Below are 17,372 nucleotides of genomic sequence, written 5' to 3'. Positions count from 1 at the left end.
AAAAATTACCATCTTCTGTGATGAATGTTGTTATGCTTCACCAAAGGCCTGCCGAGTTTTACATTTGTGCATCCTTTCACTCTTCCATATTATTCATATAACCCTCTAAGCTTTTGTCACACCATCGTAGGTGAAAAACCTGATTGAAGAAATGGCTGCTTTGGATGAGGTCATTGCTAAGCTGACCAAGGAGAAAAAGGCATTGCAGGAGGCCCACCAGCAAGCTCTAGATGACCTTCAGGCTGAGGAGGACAAAGTCAACACTCTGACCAAGGCTAAAGTCAAGCTGGAGCAACAAGTGGATGACGTGAGTCAAGGCACATGAAAAATGTCTGTGGTGGTGTAAAAATTGAGGCTTCCGGGATGATAGAGGATCTGTGAAACCCATTTTGTCCAGAGATCTGGCTTAAAGGTCACTAGATTGTGCAACCATAAATGCTTTGCTGGAAAATTATGAGTCTCAGAAACCTTAACAATATCTACTTGTCCAGTTCTTTGAAATGCCTGCCCAGGAATATCTGCCTTTCAAATATTCCAGTCCAGAACTGGCCCTACCGTTAGGCAGAGTGTGTCAACAGATGATTGTGGTGAGAGACAGCTTCCCCCACTATTAGAGGACAGTTCTAACCCCCTTAAACTAGCCCGCTGCCCTCAGGTGCCTTGGAGGACACTGTGCCAGTAACATTGCCTGCGTTGAAGTGAGATACAACTGCTGGTCTAGTCACCTTCTGTGTGTAGAAGGGGTGGGAGGGGGGGTACCATCTTGCCTTTGGCCTCAGACAGCAAAATGTCTAGCCCCATAACAATGTCCTTTTTGGGGTAGGTGCTTCTGTAATGTTTCCAGCTGGCTGAGCTTCTTATCCAATGTTGGGGAACCTGTGGCCCACCACAGGGTGTTGGACTACAACTGCCACCATCCCTGTCCATTAGCAGTGCTGGCTGGGGTTGTTGGGAGTTGGAGTCCAGCAACATTTGGAAGGACATGGGTTCTCTATCTCTGACATCATTGCACGGAGGCACCATTTTGGGAGAAAGGGTAAATCAGGTGAGCAAAGCATGTTCTGTGACTTTCTCATTTTCCTTCACTATTCTTTGTGCCCTCTAGCTGGAAAGTGCTTTAGAACAAGAGAAGAAGATACGGATGGACCTGGAAAGAGCAAAACGCAAGCTGGAAGGCGATTTGAAGCTCACTCAGGAATCTGTGATGGATCTGGAGAATGATAAGCAGCAGCTGGAAGAGAAACTCAAGAAGTGAGCATGCAATTGATGGAAATACCACCCAATCAAACCAAACCAGGTTAAGCAGGCTGCTTGATATCAGCCTAACAACAGATGTGAGATAATAGCTCACAACAGATGCTGAATTGTTTCTGCACTGGAATTTTGCAGTATCGAAAGGCAAATTTGAGTAGGAGTCTCTGCTGTATGAAGGATTGTTGAAGATGCAAGTGAAAATAGAAATGGTGGGCTTTGTGTCTGATTTGTGTCCATGGGACTTAAGCACATGTACTTAGGATTTATCCCTCCTGCTTTTCCCCATGTCCTCATGGAAGCTTCCAGAGTGAGAAACAGAGAAAGGGCATGAGCTGCACAGTGCAACCCACTAAGATGCTCATTATGGCTTCAGATCACTGCCCTCAATGAAGAAAAGCAGGGGCAGCTGGTGAATCTGCCTTCATCTGTGCCCCAGCAATCAACTCAAGTGAATTGCTACATGGTTCAAAGAATTAAGCTGCTTTGTAGGCTTATTCATGTGTTTCACTGAACCACAAGTACAAGCTGTCTCTGCACATGAACAAGTGTTTGTGTCAAAGAGTATACACTTGTTGATTTGTGCGGCTGAACTACTTCTGTACACAGACTGAACACTTGTTGAACTTGTGAATAACTGTGCAATGGTGCAAAACAAAACAAATTCCTTCCAGTAGCACCTTAAAGACCAACTAAGTCAGTTCTGACTTAGTTGGTCTTTAAGGTGCTACTGGAAGGAATTTGTTTTGTTTTGACTATGGCAGACCAACACGGCTACCTATCTGTAACTGTGCAAGTGTGCAGCTCAACTATTGTTACACAGGTACACAGACTGTGTACTCCTTGTGTGTAATATGTGAACACCCCTTTATATGATATTTTCAGCAAGGTGGTCTTGTCCCACAATGCAAAAAACTATGATTTTTAAAGAACCATTTACATTTTCAAGCCACCAGTGTATAAACAACCCTCCCTCAGTCTCCTAGCAGTGACAATTGCATCTATCTCAGTCCCGATATAAACGCAGCTTGTTCTTATTTTCTTTCATAGGAAAGACTTTGAAATGAACCAGTTAAATTCAAGAATTGAAGATGAGCAAGTCCTTGCAATTCAGCTTCAGAAGAAAATTAAAGAGCTCCAGGTAAACCTAAGAAGAAGTGTTGGATGTTAACAGGCACAAAAAAGGAAGGGAAATAATTTTTTTTTTTTACAGCAGCAGGGCTGGGTTTGAACATTTTGGGGGGTAAGTGGGGAGCAAGCCCACCATTTATGCCAAAAGTCAAAAGGGGCAAACATTTGGTCTGGCCCTTGAGGAATTTCCTATAGTCCACTGCAATGTAGATGCTCTTGGCCACTTGGTACCACAATGATCCACATGTTCTACCTGGAAGCCCAGGGAGAAGCATTATGAGCCCCTCGACCCTGATCAGAGCTATTGGGTTCTCCTCTCCCTTTCATTCTGGGCAGAGATACCTGGTGGTTTCTGCCATCTTTTGTCTACTTGCAGGCCCGCATTGAGGAGCTAGAAGAGGAGCTTGAGGCTGAGCGAGCTGCCAGGGCCAAGGTGGAGAAGCAGCGGGCAGAGGTGGCGCATGAGCTGGAGGAGCTGAGTGAGCGGCTAGAGGAGGCAGGTGGTGCCACGGCTTGCCAGATAGAGCTGAACAAGAAGCGTGAAGCGGAGTTCTTGAAGCTGCGCAGGGACCTGGAGGAGGCCACGTTGCAGCACGAGTCAACCGCTGCCGCCCTGCGCAAAAAGCACGCAGATTCTGTGGCGGAACTGGGGGAGCAGATTGACAACCTGCAGCGCGTGAAGCAGAAGCTGGAGAAGGAGAAGAGCGAGTTGAAGATGGAGGTGGATGATCTGTCATCCAACATTGACTACCTCACCAAGAACAAGGTGAATGCCATTAGCTGGTGCTTCCTTGTGCACTAATGTGTTGAAAGGAGGAGAAGATGTTGTAAGCAGAGGTAGAGCTTTTCGTGCATGAATGTGAATGGGCTAGTTTAGTGCTGCAACTCTAAGCCAGAAGGTGGCTTGAGGGAGGAAGGTATCACATACAGCAGTAATTTGGTCCTGAGGCAGAAGTCAGCATCTCAAGAAGCTTGATTTTTCATTTTCCTCCTGACTTCAGAAAAATCACCATAAGCCCAATGAATCAGCTAAGGTGTATTTTAGCTTAGAAGTCCATTATAGTGATCGGTTCTTCAGATGGAGTGGATCAGGTGCACTTTTTCAGCATTTCAGTTCCCTTTCTCTGGATCTGAAGCATTCCTCAACTTGACAGGTCCCCTGCTGGTTTGCTCAGTTGACAAGGACCAGCACTGCCGTGCAAGTTTACACCATTGACTTTCTGACTGGTCAGGGTGGGAAGAAGGTAGCTGCCTTTTTTTTAGGAAGCACCGTGTATACTGTGCATGATGGGAACAGTGATCTACATGTAAGCGCCAAGTCTGGCGCAGGGAGCAGACCATGAGGGCACTGGAGTTCTTCACTGGCCATTACCCAGCCCTAAGGTTCTTCCTCAAGCCAGTTGTTTAATGCATTGACAATTCAGACATCTAGACAAAGTTTTCTTTCCTGTTGCAGGCAAATGCTGAAAAGCTCTGCCGAACATATGAGGATCAGCTGAGTGAAACCAAATCAAAGCTGGATGAACTCCAGCGTCAGCTAGCTGAAGTCAGCACCCAGCGTGGGAGACTGCAGACTGAAAATGGTATGTTTTGCTTTCAAAGTTGCTCCCTCTGTTACAGACCTTGATTGCATGCATGTTGGATCTCCCCAGGAAGAGAGCAGTCTGGATAAGCAGCCTTGATGATGCAAGATATTCTTATGTCTGATAAACTGCCTACGAAGAGCTGCAGAATATCCATGCTGGACAATTGGCCTTGAGGATCTTGGCATGTTAAGTTTGAACTTGAGGCATGAGGGTTTTGATTCTCACTTGGCCATGAGGGCTAATTGAATGTGCCTGGAAAAGTCACTGTCTGTCTACATACTTCACAGTGTTGCTCCAGGCTTGAGGGGGGCCCTGGGCAAAATGCCCTCTCATGGGCTACTCTCCCCTGTTAGTGGCTTGGTGGATTTATCTAGTGACTGATGCTACGTCAGGGGCATTGTGGGACATTACAATGTTGGCTACATGCAGTTGCCTGGCCCTGCTTGTAGTGCTGAGCCAGAAACTCATTGAAGGAGAACATGGCAGGCATCATTAGAAGGCCCCGCCTGGTACTGAGGCCCTGGCAATTGCCCAAAGATGCCACTCCTGTAATGATAAATAATTGAGATTAGAATTATCAACCATTTTGGAGCTTTATGAAGCTCATGCCAATTGGTAGCAATTATGCTATGCATGCTTCAGAAAATACAGAGCTAATTACATTCATTGGGTTCGGCTTTCTAACAAGTTAGATTTTAGAGCCACCAAGAGAAAGCACTGAATCCATTTTGATTGACATGGCTACAGTCTTTTGAGGTGAACATTAGACTGAGATCCCATAACATCTATCCTATGGGGATTAGGGTAGATTCATAAAATCTGATGAGCTAATGAGTCCCATCAGTAGAAGCCTGCACAAGGACTTTCACTTGTGCACTGGGGCTTTCCTTCCCCTTCCCCTCCACCCCCCAAAAAACAGCTCAAGAGAGTCAGGAAAACTGCTAGAACAGCATGCGAAGGAGGGGAAGGGGATTGTTCCATCTGACAAACTGAATACCACCCAATGTCTGCATCCTGCCCATGCTGATAACCTTCAAATGAGTTGTGTTCAGTGTTGGATCAGTCCTGAAAACTGCAGTGTGGCTATTTTGGATTTCAAAGGACTGGAAAATGATGTGTTCTCTAATGAAATGTCAATGGGATATCTGGCTTTTTACAAAATTAGGAGAACTTAGCCGGCTTCTTGAAGAGAAGGAGTCCTTTATAAACCAGCTGAGTCGCGGCAAGACTTCCTTTACGCAAACCATTGATGAACTCAAGAGACAGCTAGAAGAAGAGACTAAGGTGACCATTTATACATCTGGGGTTACACCTGCAGTCAAGAGCTGGTAACAGGGAACGAGGACTCAATTTGTACTGTGGGGAGGCTCACTTGGGCCCTGAAACTATTTTTCAATACCCAGATCATATCCTGGAATATATCAAATAATAGTAAGGAGAAGTGCCTCATGAGTATATGTGGGGTGCTTTTCTATACCACTGAACAACCACAGTCTGCATATTTTTAGGATTCAGGAACAGGACTTTCATGGGCATGTTTGAGATCCATCCCCATCTTTTTGGCTATAATGCTATAAAGGGAACCCTTTAATGTAGATAATATTGCATTTCCATGGGGAGACTGAATAAGACAGTAAATTATACTCCCATAGCTGCAGCAATATTTTCAGTATGTTAACAAATGTCTCTGATGGGAAAGATGTTTTTCGAAAGGGAGACAACAGTAGCCTTGATTCTTCTACATTCCATAAAGACTGCAAATAAGAAAAGCCATGGCTTCTGGTTCAGCCAGGACAGGGCAGGTGTGGTGATTATGTTGGGAGATTGGCATGACCAGTCAGTGGACTGTTTTCCTTGTTGTCTCATCCACCTTGAGCTCTCAAGAGTATCTGCTCCAATGATTGTCACAGGCCCCTTGGTGAGTGTCCATAAAGAGCCCAGCTCCTCCTATCCTGCATACTGTGTATATTTTTTGCATAGAAGGCAACCATCTTCACAAACAGTTGCTCCTAACTTATTCATGAATAATCTGTCAGAATGTATTGAACCTCAGCCTTCATTTGACACACTGGGGAGTTAGAACTATCTATTCCTTGATAAATGGACACACGCAAGGGAGAGAGGCCTTGTTTCCATTTTAATGCGTGCGATTCCAACCTTCCAGTCCAAGAACGCTCTGGCTCACGCTTTGCAAGCTTCCCGGCACGACTGTGACCTTCTGCGGGAGCAGTACGAGGAGGAAGTGGAGGCCAAGGGAGATCTCCAGCGGTCCCTGTCAAAGGCCAATGCAGAGGTGGCCCAGTGGAGGACCAAATACGAGACAGACGCCATCCAGAGGACAGAAGAGTTAGAGGAAGCCAAGTAAGTCCTAGAGGTGGCCATGCATGCGAAATAAATTTTGTGCTGTCCCAATTCTGTGCAGAAATGAAGCTTTGGCATTCCAGTGTTGCCCAAAGGCACCTTTGCAATTAAGTGCAACAGGTAGGATGGCCATGTGTCCAACTTCACAGAGCACAGTTCTCTGTTTGGAGGTGTTCTCTATCTGAAAGGCTGGCTGGTCCAGATTTTTAAAAAGCGTAAGAAGGGAGAAGTACCACCTTGAAGTTGCCCATTGCCAGTTGGCACCTAGAAAGAAGACAGCAGGTCACCTGATCAGTCTTTCCCTTTATGGTGAAAGGCAATTTATTCTATATAAATTGCAGTAATTCTTTCTAAATTTGCATCTATACATATAAATTATGCAAATCTGATGGTGTGTAAATGGCCACCCAATAGCAGGAGGCAGGAAAAGTCCATGTTAGGCATATATTGCAGGGAGAGGAAGCATGCCATAATGATCTCCAGCTGCCTCCTCATGTTTCACTTCCCAGTTTGTTGCTTCTGTCTCCCTTGAAGATCCTTCTCAACAGAAAGGTGGAAAGCACTGCACCAGGTGGATGAGATCTGTACTGCTTCTAGAGCTCCATCTCCGGCTTGTGTAGGAGCAGCTATTTCCCTAGCTAACCATGATAATTTGCAGGAAGAAGCTGGCCATCCGGCTGCAGGAGGCAGAGGAAGCTGTGGAAGCAGCTCATGCCAAGTGCTCCTCTCTGGAGAAGACCAAGCACCGTCTGCAGACAGAGATCGAGGACCTTTCGATCGACCTGGAGAGAGCAAACTCGGCCGCTGCCGCTTTGGACAAGAAGCAGCGCAATTTCGACAGGATCATTGCTGAGTGGAAGCAGAAGTATGAGGAGACGCAGTCAGAGCTGGAGTCCTCCCAGAAGGAGTCCCGCAGCCTCAGCACAGAGCTCTTCAAGCTCAAGAACGCCTATGAGGAGTCCTTGGAAAATCTGGAGACTCTCAAACGCGAAAACAAGAACCTACAAGGTATCGTTAGGGTTGTGGGTAATCCAAGAGGGTACTTTGCAATCCAAGGAGCTGTTACTGGACAGGCACAGGTGTTGTTTATTCTTTTTCTTCTGTAAAGGTAGTTTCTATCTAGCCCTTACGATGGGAAGAGTATGCTTGAAAGTGTGGGAGTAATGGCCTGGGGGTGGAAGCAGGGTAGAGAATCCGAGAAGGATCACCAGTGTTCAGGGAATGATTTTGCCCTTTTCCTCATTAACAGAAAGAAAATAGTGATTCTGTTGATGTGACCCACATAAGGTCAAAGCATGCCCTCCTTGTGGGTCTCTATCCTTCCACTTAAGAGCAGTAGCCTAATGAATGTGTGGGCTCATCTGTGGACCAATTTGCAAGGCTGGTTTTGAGCACCTTGGACGTAGGGTGGTGCTGGTGGGTTGATAGCCTCTTGTATTTGTGTGTGGCCCAAGTACGTAAGCCAGCCTTCACCAGTCTTGTGTTATCCAGATGTTAGCTGGGGCTGATGGGCATTTTAGACCAAAACATCTGGAGAGCACCAGACTGGCGAAGGATGGCATAAGCCATAATCATGCGGCGAGCTCAGCAAAGGTCCAGAGCTTTAAGTTAGGCATTCTGTCCTGTCTTGTATTCCATTCTGGGTTTGATTTTGGTCGCCCTTTTCCCCAGTCACTTGGAGATAGACGGTGGAATTCAACCAAGTCCTACTTAAAGCGGACCTATTGAAATGAATGAACCTTAGTCATGTCAATTCACTCCAGTGGGTCTACTCTGAGAAGAACAGGCATTGAATTCCACCCAGGAATTTTGAATGAGTGGAGTATATGAATACCAGCTACGTGTTATTATTATTAAAAACAACTACAGCTACATGCAGGCCTATAATTCCTGTCTTCCTTACCAGAGGAGATCACTGACTTGACTGATCAGATTGGCATGAGTGGCAAAACCATCCATGAGCTGGAGAAGCTGAAGAAAGGTCTGGAGAGTGAGAAAAATGAAATCCAGGCTGCCCTGGAGGAGGCTGAGGTGAGCCCCCAGCTTGTGAGCAGAGGGAGAGCTTCACCTTGTGGCCATGCACAATGTCAGGCCACATTATGTGAAATCCAAGCCATATCCCAACTGAACTGGGGGCTACAGCAATGCCCTTCAACCTTGAGTCCCAGAAGTTGTTGGGCTCCTGCTGCCGTCATTCCTGAGTGTGGGCTGTGCTAGCAGCAGCTGATGGGGACTGGAATCCACCAACATCTGGAGGGCCACAGATTCCCCATCCCTGCTCTAGCTCATTGTGCTGCTCCTCATTTTGGATTTTGACCAGAAAGCTTTGCCACGTGGGAGTTGTAATCCATCATCTAGGACCCAAGGGACACTGGGCCACAAAGATTTGGGGCAGTGAAAGGAGTGCCTTGCTTAATTTGAGGAATATGTCAGTGTGTTTGTGCATGTTCCTATGGGAAAATACAAATGTAGGAAGTATTGCCCAAGTGCTACAGTGTTCATGAAGGATCCTGTTAGGTAGAGCCACATAGATGTTAGAACTGTGGCTTTTAGAAACCGTATCCTTTTAACATGCAGGCCTTTGACAAGTTGTCTTCCTCTTTCCCCCATTTGCCTCTCATCCATATTTTTTTATCCTGGCCTTGTCTTGGTGTTGAATCCTAGTAGGTGGAAGAACTAGAGGCATAGAAGCCGACCATTTACCTGGCTCCACGGTGGCATCTAGTGGTCAGAAAAGTACACTTCTGGCCTTTGCCGACATGGTGTCAGGTTTATTTATTTTATATTATTTATTATTAAACCTCTGCCTCAGCCTTCCTCCTAGAGAAGCCCAAGGTGGCAAACACCAAAATATTAAAATTCTAACACAATTAAATTAAAAACACAACATTTAAGAACAATCTCATAGCCCCACAGCTGATAAGGTTCAAAGCTCCTAGAAACAGCTAATGTTATCTTACAGCAACCAAACACCTGGGTAAACAGAAGTGTTTTAAGTTCATTATAACAGTTGTTAATGAGGGAGAGAGGGTTGGCAAAGGCTACCCTAGTCATTCACAAATATTAGATATCCTAATGAGCTTCAGGTTATTCAGCACCCCTGATGCCTTTTCAAAAATATGCTGAAGCAGACTGAGGGGACCGAGACTCTGGTGAGTCTTTTCATGAAGTACTTATCTTTCCTTCTGCTCCTAGGGAGCCCTGGAGCACGAGGAGAGCAAGACTCTGCGCATCCAGCTGGAGTTGTCTCAGATCAAGGCTGATGTCGATAGGAAACTGGCAGAGAAGGATGAAGAATTTGAGAACCTCAGGTAGGAACAGAACATAGTGTGGCAGGCTGTTCTATGAAACTACCGTATTTTTCGCTCTATAAGACACACCAGACCACAAGACGCACCTAGTTTTTTGTGGAGGAAAACAAGAAAAAAAATATTCTGAATCTCAGAAGCTAGAACAGCAAGAGGGATCGCTGAGCAGTGAAAGCAGCAATCCCTCTTGCTGTTCTGGCTTCTGGGCTAGCTGTGCAGCCTGCATTCGCTCCATAAGACGCACACACATTTCCCCTTACTTTTTAGGAGGGAAAAAGTGAGTCTTATAGAGCAAAAAATACGGTAGTTAGGTTTTTATAGGTTTGGGCGTTCTGAAGCCTTCATAACCAACACAGAGCAAATCTACACAGAGAGGCATCGTGGAGAAAACAAAAGTTGTGACGAAGGTTCACCGGTACTGCATTGGTGGGTATAAAGTGCCTCTTTTCTTAAGCATCTTTCTTCACTCTCCCAGGCGCAACCACCAGAGAGCCATGGACTCCATGCAGGCTTCACTGGATGCAGAAGCCAAAGCCAGAAATGAGGCCATCAGGCTGCGCAAGAAGATGGAGGGAGACCTGAATGAGATGGAGATACAGCTGAGCCACGCAAACCGCCAGGCCGCCGAGTCTCAGAAACTGGTGCGGCAGCTCCAAGCCCAAATGAAGGTCAGCCATGTTGGAAACATGTCCTCACTGAGCCTCTTGGAGCTCTCCTGTATTTCTGCCTCTTTCCATGGCTGCTCCACAGCTACCACCTCCCCCCCAAGTATCACATTCCCCCAGGCCCAGCTCTACCATTAAGCCTCTCAGGTGGCGGTTGTCGATGAACAGCATTTCCTTGAAGGACAGAGCCGTGTCTGCAATGCTGCCTGTCTTGTGTCCTCTTAACTAGCCTGTTATCCTCAAGTGCCATGGAAGATGCTACTCCATTACCAATATTAGAGTAAGATTAGACTGTGAGTATAGTTGACTTCTGTATGTGGAACTGGGGGGTGCCATCTTGCCCTTTGCCTTAGGCAGGAAGTGTATTGGATTGGCCCTGCGGGGGCGAATTGCTGATGGTAGGTGGGCCAAATCCAGAGGTAAATAGGGCCACAGTGCACAATCTCTCTCTCTCTGTGTGTGCTACACCCTTTCCCCCACATCTTGCCACCTGCATGAAATTAGGCCAAAGTCCTCATGTGGTTGTTGGGTTACAGGTTCCCCACTCCTCTTTCCTTATAGACAGGCCACACCCAGTCTTTGACAGGAGAGAGTTTGGGCCTGGTATCTGAAGACCCTTAAAGGTTCTCTGCAGACCTCAGGAGAATTCCAGCCCTTGCTTCTCTCTCATATTAATCAGACTCCTTTTTTTCTTGTTGTGCCTGACAGGACTTGCAGATAGAACTGGATGACACCTTGCGCCATAACGATGACCTGAAGGAGCAGGCTGCTGCCCTGGAGAGGCGCAACAACCTGATGCTGGCTGAGGTGGAGGAGCTGCGTGCAGCCCTGGAGCAAGCTGAGCGTGGAAGGAAGCTGGCTGAGCAGGAGCTGCTGGAGGCCACAGAAAGAGTCAATCTGCTGCACTCGCAGGTGAGGCTGTATTAGGAATTTTATGGTCTTAGATATATGGTATTATTCATAAGTGTACCAACCAAGCACATACATAGATCAGCACAGGAAGGCCAACCTGGAACCATTTTGATTCTTAAACTGAGCAAATGTTTTCTCTGCAAGGTCAAACTGGAAAAGCCTCCCCATTGTCTTTTCCTTCACAAATCCTGTCTTAAGGGTATGTCTGTGTTTGAATAGGGTGTGAGCCTGTGACATGGCCCAGGAACTAAGTATTTATCATTACAAAAGACTGGCCAGGCTACCCAGGCAATCCAATCAAATAACCTGCCAGACAGGAGATAAACAACGAGAGGAGAAAAACAACATTCAAATTTCTGTTTTAAGACCGCCTTTTCTGTGATGTAGGTGTGATGTATCTGAGGGGTGGTCTTGGGTTACACCCCTTCTGTGATGTATGTATGATGTTTCTGGGGGTGTCTTGATCTACAGGGTGGCAATTTCAAAAGTCTTTATAAGGCCTTGCACACTATTTTTCTGGGTTCCTCCTCTCTCCTGCGGGTGAGGGGAGCACCCTGTTGCAACAGATCAATAAAGGCCAAGCCTACAGGCTGCTGTTTTGCTCTAAGTAATCCTGGTTGGTGTCTTTGTTTTAGTCCAAGGGAGCCCTCAGATTTTTCCGTTAACAAGGCAGAGGCTGAGTTCCCATGTGAGATACCAGCTGCTGGACTCAGTGCTGAATTGATGATTGAAGTGAACTGTTTCAAATCAGCCCTGAAAAAATGCAGGGTTCTTGATCTGCCTCTCCTGGGGATAATTTCTTGCTTGGGCTCATGGGAAACTGTGTCCTATGAACAGCCCCATGTCGAAAGAAGAGGATATGGCTAGAAGACCCTATATTTTCTTGTTTATGTAGAAAGGGGGTTTTATCTCAAGGAATTGGGGAAGATAAACTTGATTTAGGTTCTTTTTTTAAGCCCAGAAAGAGATCTATTTATTTGCATTTTGTATTTACTCCATTTATATCCTCCTGTTTTTCCAACATGGAACTTGAAGTGAACCAATTTGCATGCAGACTCTTCCAGGTTCAATCCCTGGTATCTCCAGTTAAAAGGGTCAAAAGGAGCAGGGGTCAGGAAAGACTCTCTGCTTGCGAGTCTGGAGAGCTGCTTCTCAGTCAGACCAGGCAACCCATGGTTAGAGGGAGTATTTGTTAGCACCCTTTGTTCCTAACGTCATGGCGAGTTCATTTCCATAGTCCCTTTCTTTCCCAGAACACTGGTCTGATTAACCAAAAGAAGAAGATGGAGGCAGACATCTCCCAGTTGAGCACTGAGGTGGAGGAGGCGGTGCAGGAATGCCGGAATGCGGAAGAGAAGGCCAAGAAAGCCATCACGGATGTAAGAGATTGGAAGCCCTTGAGAGGGACTCTTGCACTGTTCCTGTTACCATAATGCTTGTTTAGTATATATTAAGCCAGAAACACTCTTTGAACAGGCAAAAAAACAAAGAAAAAGCAGCCCAATTTTAAATGCTGATTCTCTGAAAGTCAGATGTTGGCTTTTGGATATCAATCTAAATTGTGAAATGTACATTTCAAAATGTCCAAATTTTGACAGCTGTCCACTCAATAAAACGTTTGTTTCAGCTCTTGTAGTTAACAGTAACTCATTACATGAAATTACCTACAGAGCCGGCAGCTTCACTAGCACATATTCACCAGAGCATCTCCATGCTCTCTGTGTAATGACTGGCTAGAGCTGGCAATGCCTCCGTGTTAATAGGTGGTTGCCTACAGCATCCCTTTTTGTAGATGGCATTCTTGATGCTGCCACAGCACTTAGGAATCAGCAGCTGAAGTAGATGGGTCCTGAAGTAGCAGGACAAGAGAGGCAGGACATCTGGGGGTTAGAGAAGGTGAGTGATCTGCAGCACCTATGGACAGGGATAGCCAAAGTGGTGTCCTCCAGGTCTTGTAGACTACAACTCCCATCATCCATGACCAGGCTGGCTGGGGCTGATGGGAGTTTTAGCCCACAACATCTGGAGGGCACTCTATTACCTATCTCTGCTTTAGGAACTAATGGGCTGAGCCTTGGTAATTTTGGTAGAGGAGAGGAGATAAACCAGGGGGAACTCCCAGGTGGGGATAGACAATGGCTGTTAACGTAAGTGAAGAACTTGATGAGCATGGAGACAGATTGTGGAGGAGGGATTTGCTATATGGTTGATGATTGCAACATTCACTTAGTGGGTGAAACTTCTAAATTAGACCCAGTACCTGGTTGGTTGAATGGGTAGTGGAGCTATGGATAATGCAGAGAGGTTCACTTTCACTTGTGTCTGGGTAGGCTTAAGCTGTGCTAGTATATGTGCTGGACCATCTCACCCTGAATGTGTGCAAGAGAGGGTAGTTATATGCATCTGTTCCAGACCTCCAGATGCTACATGGACTCTTTGCCCTTTGTCATACCAGGCAGCCATGATGGCAGAGGAACTGAAGAAGGAGCAAGACACAAGTGCCCATTTGGAGCGGATGAAGAAGAATATGGAACAGACCATCAAGGACCTGCAGATGCGGCTGGATGAGGCTGAGCAGATTGCCCTGAAAGGAGGCAAGAAGCAGATCCAAAAACTGGAAGCCAGGGTGAGAACAAGGGGAATGTAACATTTTTTCTTGCAGCAGCCATCTATGATCCACAAGGCAAGGAGGAGGAGGAGGGATTAATAGAAATCTGAACTCTGCCAACTCTGAAGCTACTGGATAGATCCTTCCAGCAACATCCTTTCCCAGTGCCACTCTTGGTGTTCTGACCGAATGCTGCAGAAGTGTTCCTTTGAGCCCAACCCAGAGCTGCTTATCCTAAATCCCTAACGCTCATACAAGCTTGAGCCCCACCACCTGCTATGCTAAGCACCCCAAGAATGCTTCATCATAACTTGGGCTGTACTCATGATGTACTTCTGCAGGGATAATTTGTCATTCCAATAATATGAGGATTCTAGCCTTCATGGTTCTAGGAAACAGCTTGGAAATGTGTTGACTTAGGAGGCTCCAACTCAACCATTTCCTGTTGCCTTCATTTCCCCTCTATTGCTCATGGGTAGGATAAAAAAATCATGCAGAAAATTAAATTGCCAAATGCCATGATTTGTTCTGGTTCCATTGTTTGAATTCCCTTGACACCGAATGAAATACTGTGTTCACCAATATCCCTAAAAGATGCTAGGTTTTTATTTGAGAGAAGGTCCTAGTTGAGAGGGAATCACCAAGGATAGGCCTGGAGAATAGTGCAACTTGGCCTCTTCTCTTCCAGTTATATCCTGTCATAGGAAGACAAGATGCTCAGGGTACTCAGCCCAGAGTTGACAAAATCTCAGCTACAAGGTTCTTGCAGGAATCTAGAATGTGGGAATATAGGCAAGTCCCCTCTAACGTCTTCCTAGTGTGACATACGAACATCCACATGAATTCCTTCTGCCTTGCCGAGTGTGACAATTATATCCTTCATTCTAGGTCTCTTCTCTGAGTCAAATAAAGAGAGGTGTAAAGGAACCTAAGCCACCCTATTTGTTCTTTTCAGGTGCGTGAATTGGAGGGTGAATTGGATGTAGAACAGAAGAAGTATGCAGATACTCAGAAGGGTATTCGCAAGTATGAACGCAGGATCAAAGAACTGACCTATCAGGTACAAGCCTCAGCATCTTCACACCAATTTCTCAGCCCCTTGTTTTATTAGCAGTAGAGCTGCACCATAAGTAGGAGGCGGGGAGGGAACTTTAAAAGTCTGCCCCCATGTATTCCCCTTCCTCATCCCAACAATAATTAATGCAAGGGGGCCTGAAAAATGCGGCAAGTTCCAAGATATGGAGGCCCATATGCTACTGGATATATGTGGAGATCAAGGTGGGGCTGGATTAATCTAGGGAAAGTGAAGCTCCAAGGGAGCAGAAGGGGAAAATCTCTGTGCATAGTGTGGGAGAGAATCACTGACAGGAAGAGCTGAGCTATCCCATGTTTTGCCATTGCTTTTCAGACTGAAGAGGACAGGAAGAACCTGGCACGGATGCAGGAACTGATTGACAAACTGCAGAGCAAAGTCAAGAGTTACAAGCGCCAGTTTGAGGAGGCAGTAAGTGTGACTCTGCATGGACAGGGACTTATAGGCAGCAGAAACGTGCTGTCTTTACTCACAGCTCCCTCTAGTCTTGTGGGAACCCTAGTGTCTACATTCCCCATGTGTTGCTGCAGTTAATTCAAAGCAAGAATCATATTCAAAAAGTGACACAACAGGAGCTCTGACACCTTAAAATGTCACTCTCATGTGCTTAGGGCAAATCAACCTTCAATGCCCCTGCACCTTATTGCTCTTATATATGAGGAACCTCTGGCCCAGGAGGGAAATGTGGCTCCCAGGCCTTAGTATCTGGCTCTTGGAACTCTCTACAGGCCACACCCTTCACCAATCCTGCTCCAAGCCTTCCTCAAGTGTTTTGCATGGCTGGAAAGTAGCCTTTACCATCACTAGCATATGGCCTGTGGAAGGATGTCCATAAGGCAGTGCTACCCCCCTTGGGCTAAAGAAGACTCTGAAGGCACAAGGGTAAATTCATACTCACACCTGCCTGCAAACCTTTCCCCATGTGTCTAAGCAGACCATACTTGCCACAGGGGTATCTAATCACAGGGCCACTACCAGTTCTGCTGTCTACATCCATTCCTGTCTTCCCTTCTTAGGAGCAGCAAGCCAACTCCAACCTTGTGAAATACCGCAAGGTGCAGCACGAGCTGGATGATGCTGAAGAGCGGGCAGATATCGCAGAGACACAAGTGAACAAACTGCGGATTCGCACTAGAGAAGTTGTACCTCTGAAGGTAAAGGCTAAGCTACCACAAAGCTTGTGAGGATGGCTTACTGGAGGGGGATGCAAATTTTTTTGTTTTGAATGCTAGTGATAGAGAATAACCGAGCCAGCTAAATCTAGTGGTTTCTAGATAGCTTGGACCATACCCACCCACCACTAAGCCAGATGATAAGCCATGCCTTGTTTATCTGGTTTATTTTATTTTCCAGCTGCTCTTTCCTTATGCCTCTGTAGTTTGGAGAGCTTCTGGAAAGGGGTAGACAAACCAGCCAGCATTAAGCTACTGGGTTCACATATTACCAAGCCAGTTAAAACAAACCAGGATTCATAAGCCAACAAACCATGGCTTTGGATCATGGTTTATTAGCAGTAAACAATTCATAGTTAAGGTGCAGGGCAGGGTTCACACATAGTGCTAAGCTATGGTTTAATATTATTTGGAAGATGACCAAGCTCTACCACTCCAGGAAAGTAGCACAAGTCAGCACTCAAGAGCAGTGGCTGCATCCTTAGGTTGCAACTTGGAAGGAAAAGACTGAGGGAGCGGTTAAGACTCCGCGAAGTTCCTGCAAGCTACTCTAAAACATACTTTCTGTTTTTTTATTAACAGTATGAAGAATAAGAAGCTGCAGTGCAACATCCCTTCTCTCACTGTGTATGTCATTGTGTAGATGTAAATGGCTGCAACAGCCATCACTGTCTCTGTAGTGAATAAAACCTAGCATTCATGAGAAGGCTGTGACCTATTTATAATTGGGTCGACTATTGTTCTCACACTGACAATTCCTCTATTTAAAATGGAAATATGGCAGGAAGAACTTTCAAAGTCCTTTTCTAAGAATTCCATCAGTAGGCAACTTTCCCCATCTACTTAGTGGAGGATGGCCCGCTAGAGAATTGACTTCCAGTGGTGATAGAGGTGTTTTCTCAAGTACAGCAGGTAAGGAAACATGGTCAGATGTGAAAACTTCAATCATGGAGTATGTATAGACCAAAGTTTTTTGGACACTCTAAGGTCTTTTGGAAAAATAACTCAAGAACCCACACAAAGGGGAAATGTATTGTTCTACCTGACAAAGAGCAGCCTTCATTGTGAAGCCAATGTTTTTAATTCTTAGACATACGGCATCTAATGATAGTTATGCAACAGTAATAATACAGTTGACCCAGGGCTGCAAAGATACTGTGCTACGTTCTACAGCAGACATACCTCCACCTGAGCATTACAACTGTGAAGTCCACTTGCTTATACCCAATCCATGCTATTTATCGGAAGAGCTCCGTGACTATGAGAATTGTTGCAGAAAAAGTAA

At 45.9% G+C, this 17,372-nt stretch overlaps 1 protein-coding gene across 2 annotated transcripts in view; it reads left to right on the top strand.

Moving 5' to 3' along the window:
• Nucleotides 1-16,793, top strand: part of MYH7B (myosin heavy chain 7B) — a 53,523-nt gene extending 36,730 nt beyond the window's left edge. For both annotated transcript variants that reach the window (XM_081866860.1, XM_081866861.1), the window contains 18 exons: nucleotides 131-307; nucleotides 1,106-1,251; nucleotides 2,302-2,392; nucleotides 2,759-3,148; nucleotides 3,839-3,965; nucleotides 5,134-5,252; nucleotides 6,133-6,329; nucleotides 6,988-7,337; nucleotides 8,236-8,360; nucleotides 9,525-9,640; nucleotides 10,113-10,305; nucleotides 11,011-11,214; nucleotides 12,468-12,593; nucleotides 13,670-13,840; nucleotides 14,778-14,882; nucleotides 15,231-15,326; nucleotides 15,932-16,069; nucleotides 16,670-16,793. In XM_081866860.1, coding sequence (XP_081722986.1) covers nucleotides 131-307; nucleotides 1,106-1,251; nucleotides 2,302-2,392; nucleotides 2,759-3,148; nucleotides 3,839-3,965; nucleotides 5,134-5,252; nucleotides 6,133-6,329; nucleotides 6,988-7,337; nucleotides 8,236-8,360; nucleotides 9,525-9,640; nucleotides 10,113-10,305; nucleotides 11,011-11,214; nucleotides 12,468-12,593; nucleotides 13,670-13,840; nucleotides 14,778-14,882; nucleotides 15,231-15,326; nucleotides 15,932-16,069; nucleotides 16,670-16,681 — 2,883 coding nt within the window. In that variant the 3' untranslated portion in view covers nucleotides 16,682-16,793. The remainder of the gene's footprint in view (nucleotides 1-130; nucleotides 308-1,105; nucleotides 1,252-2,301; nucleotides 2,393-2,758; nucleotides 3,149-3,838; nucleotides 3,966-5,133; nucleotides 5,253-6,132; nucleotides 6,330-6,987; nucleotides 7,338-8,235; nucleotides 8,361-9,524; nucleotides 9,641-10,112; nucleotides 10,306-11,010; nucleotides 11,215-12,467; nucleotides 12,594-13,669; nucleotides 13,841-14,777; nucleotides 14,883-15,230; nucleotides 15,327-15,931; nucleotides 16,070-16,669) is intronic.
• Nucleotides 16,794-17,372: the final 579 nt, after the last annotated feature.

Source organism: Podarcis erhardii (genome assembly GCF_964252035.2).
Source record: "Podarcis erhardii genome assembly, chromosome: 6".
Taxonomy (NCBI): domain Eukaryota; kingdom Metazoa; phylum Chordata; class Lepidosauria; order Squamata; family Lacertidae; genus Podarcis; species Podarcis erhardii.
This window is presented reverse-complemented; position numbering and strand designations above follow the sequence as displayed.